Below are 2416 nucleotides of genomic sequence, written 5' to 3'. Positions count from 1 at the left end.
TATGGTTCCCAAGTTATTCTCTTCATCGTGATCCAAAATACTATCCGCATCCAGATAAGTTTGATCCAAATAGATTCCTGAACGGCAATGTAGACAACTCGGTCTATATGCCATTTGGAATAGGACCCAGAATCTGCATAGGTAATAGGTTTGCCCTAATGGAAGTAAAAATTATGCTGTTTTATTTACTTTGGCACTGCGATGTTGAACCTCACGTTAAAACTAGAATTCCGATAATATTGAAGAAAACATTTTCTATGATGGCAGACGGAGGTTTTTGGTTTAAATTGCGAGCGAGGAAATCAAAGGCCCCTGTTACATAATGCTTATTGAACGAATACGGAGTTGAGTAATATAGCATATTTAAATTTTAAGCATGAATTTATATAATTTGATCTTTGAAATTATAACGAGAATCCATCCATTTCCTCAATTAAAACGTATAAGAAATTATAAGTAAAAGTTTCAGAGAAGGTATTCTTTTAATACGTATTGTTATAATAAAAATTTATCAAATGTTAAAAATGTTTTGATAAAAAATAATAATTGTTGTATTAATAAAGATATTTTTCTTATTATTTTCATTTGCATATAAATCAGATAAATTTTTTTAGTAGTAAATGATATTAATTTTTTGCATTATTTAATATTAGCCTTCTACAGTTTATTTTTTACAAAACATAAATTGGTATTGAAAGTTTTAATCTAATTAATGTTCTAAATTGAGTGGATCAAAATATTTACAGTGTAAACGCTTTATTATTCAATTTAATGTGTCACGTCACAAATGATTTATATATAAAATATTTGAAAAAATTGCAATCTTTTTGAGTTAACTCTAATTTTTATTTACAATAAATATAAAAATGATAACTTTATAAAAGCGGTTTGCTTAAAATGTTTCAAAGAAATATGATGATTTTTTTATTATAATCTAATATAATAATATTTTAAATTGTTGTATTAATCAAATAACGTGATATTATTTCGACAATCTATATAAAAAAAGCATGAAAAATCAAAGAAATAAAAATTTTAAAGAGAAAAAATTTACCCTTTTTTTAATAAATGTCTTTCTTATTATTTTATTATATGTTTCAAATTATTAAAATTATATTTAAAATAAATAAATATAATAAAGAATAAATTAATAAAGTTAATTGTGTTCAATGTCTTGTTTGAGTACAAAACGATATCTTGTACAATTATATAATAAAGTGTACTACTTGGAAAAACATTGCATAACTAAAGATTATTTGTGATAAACTAGAATTTATTGACGTGAGTATCATTTTTTAATCACGTTATCACGAAAAATATGACAAGTTACATAATACACATATGTCTCTAGTTATATTATACGCTTCTTCATGTAATATGTGCTAAAATAATGTAATTAAATATCTAAGTAAGAAATTAAATAACTCAAATATGTTTTATTTCTTTAAGTATATCAAACAACAATACAAAATATATCAATACTTGAGACAGAAATAAAGAGAAAGGGAGAGAAAGAATTGAGAAAAAAATTAGTTAAATTAGTATTTATTATTAGTAGTTATATACAGTAGTGTAATTACTACATGTGTGATACTGTTAAACTATTCGTATTCTTTAAACCAATAAAATATTGGGTTAAACGAAAAATTTGTCCCATTCTTTTCTTACTATTATACTATTGCCATCTCAATTTATTTATATTAATGTTATCTCTTTGTAAGAAGCGAAATAAATTTTCTATGCCTAATATTATGTATATAATAAATGTAATAGATTAAAGCGGTAATAAAATTATTATTCTATCTATGGAAATTTATTTTTATCTAACTAAATAAAATTATTCTTTGCAAACAAATAAACTCATGAAAGTATAAATAAGGAATTTACAATTCTGTAGCTAAGGAAAGTTGCTTAAATCTGCAATTAAATATAAAAAGCAATTTTATGTTTAAATATAATGTAACATAATATAATATAATATAATATAATAAATTGATAGAGGTTGATTAAATACATTAATTAATAAAATATAAGATAAGAAATATTATTAATGTGTTATTAAAAAAAATCTTTAATATTCTTATTTAATTTTATTTTGTTATGTTTGAATAATTTTATAATATTTAAAATAAATATTTTGTTAGTCTATACTTAAATATATTTAACTATGATATAGTTAAAGTAAGATCTATATATCTTCAGTTAGTCTTTAACCCGTCAACTCAATTCACACATGATAAATTTTATATGTCAATAATCTTGTGTAATAATCAATAGTCTTGTCAGTAGTATAAGATATATGATATGTCCTATTAACTTAATGCAATTTTTACAACATTCTGCGTATATAAAACAAAAATAATTGATATAGAGGAGAAAAACCATCTTTATATCTTGTGTATTTTCAGATAACGTA

At 22.1% G+C, this 2416-nt stretch overlaps 1 protein-coding gene across 1 annotated transcript; it reads left to right on the top strand.

The window, feature by feature from the left end:
* Positions 1-5: 5 nt before the first annotated feature.
* LOC105462105 (cytochrome P450 9e2-like) lies at positions 6-558 on the top strand (the record flags this gene model as incomplete). The annotated part of the gene is made up of 1 exon (XM_011708638.1): positions 6-558. A coding segment is annotated over one exon (318 nt), but the record flags the coding sequence as incomplete, so codon positions are not given.
* Between the last annotated feature and the right edge of the window lie 1858 nt (positions 559-2416).

Source organism: Wasmannia auropunctata, unplaced genomic scaffold (genome assembly GCF_000956235.1).
Source record: "Wasmannia auropunctata unplaced genomic scaffold, wasmannia.A_1.0 LD270768.1, whole genome shotgun sequence".
NCBI lineage: Eukaryota > Metazoa > Arthropoda > Insecta > Hymenoptera > Formicidae > Wasmannia > Wasmannia auropunctata.
The sequence above is the reverse complement of the archived record's forward strand: the minus strand, read 5'-3'. Positions and strand labels throughout refer to the sequence as shown.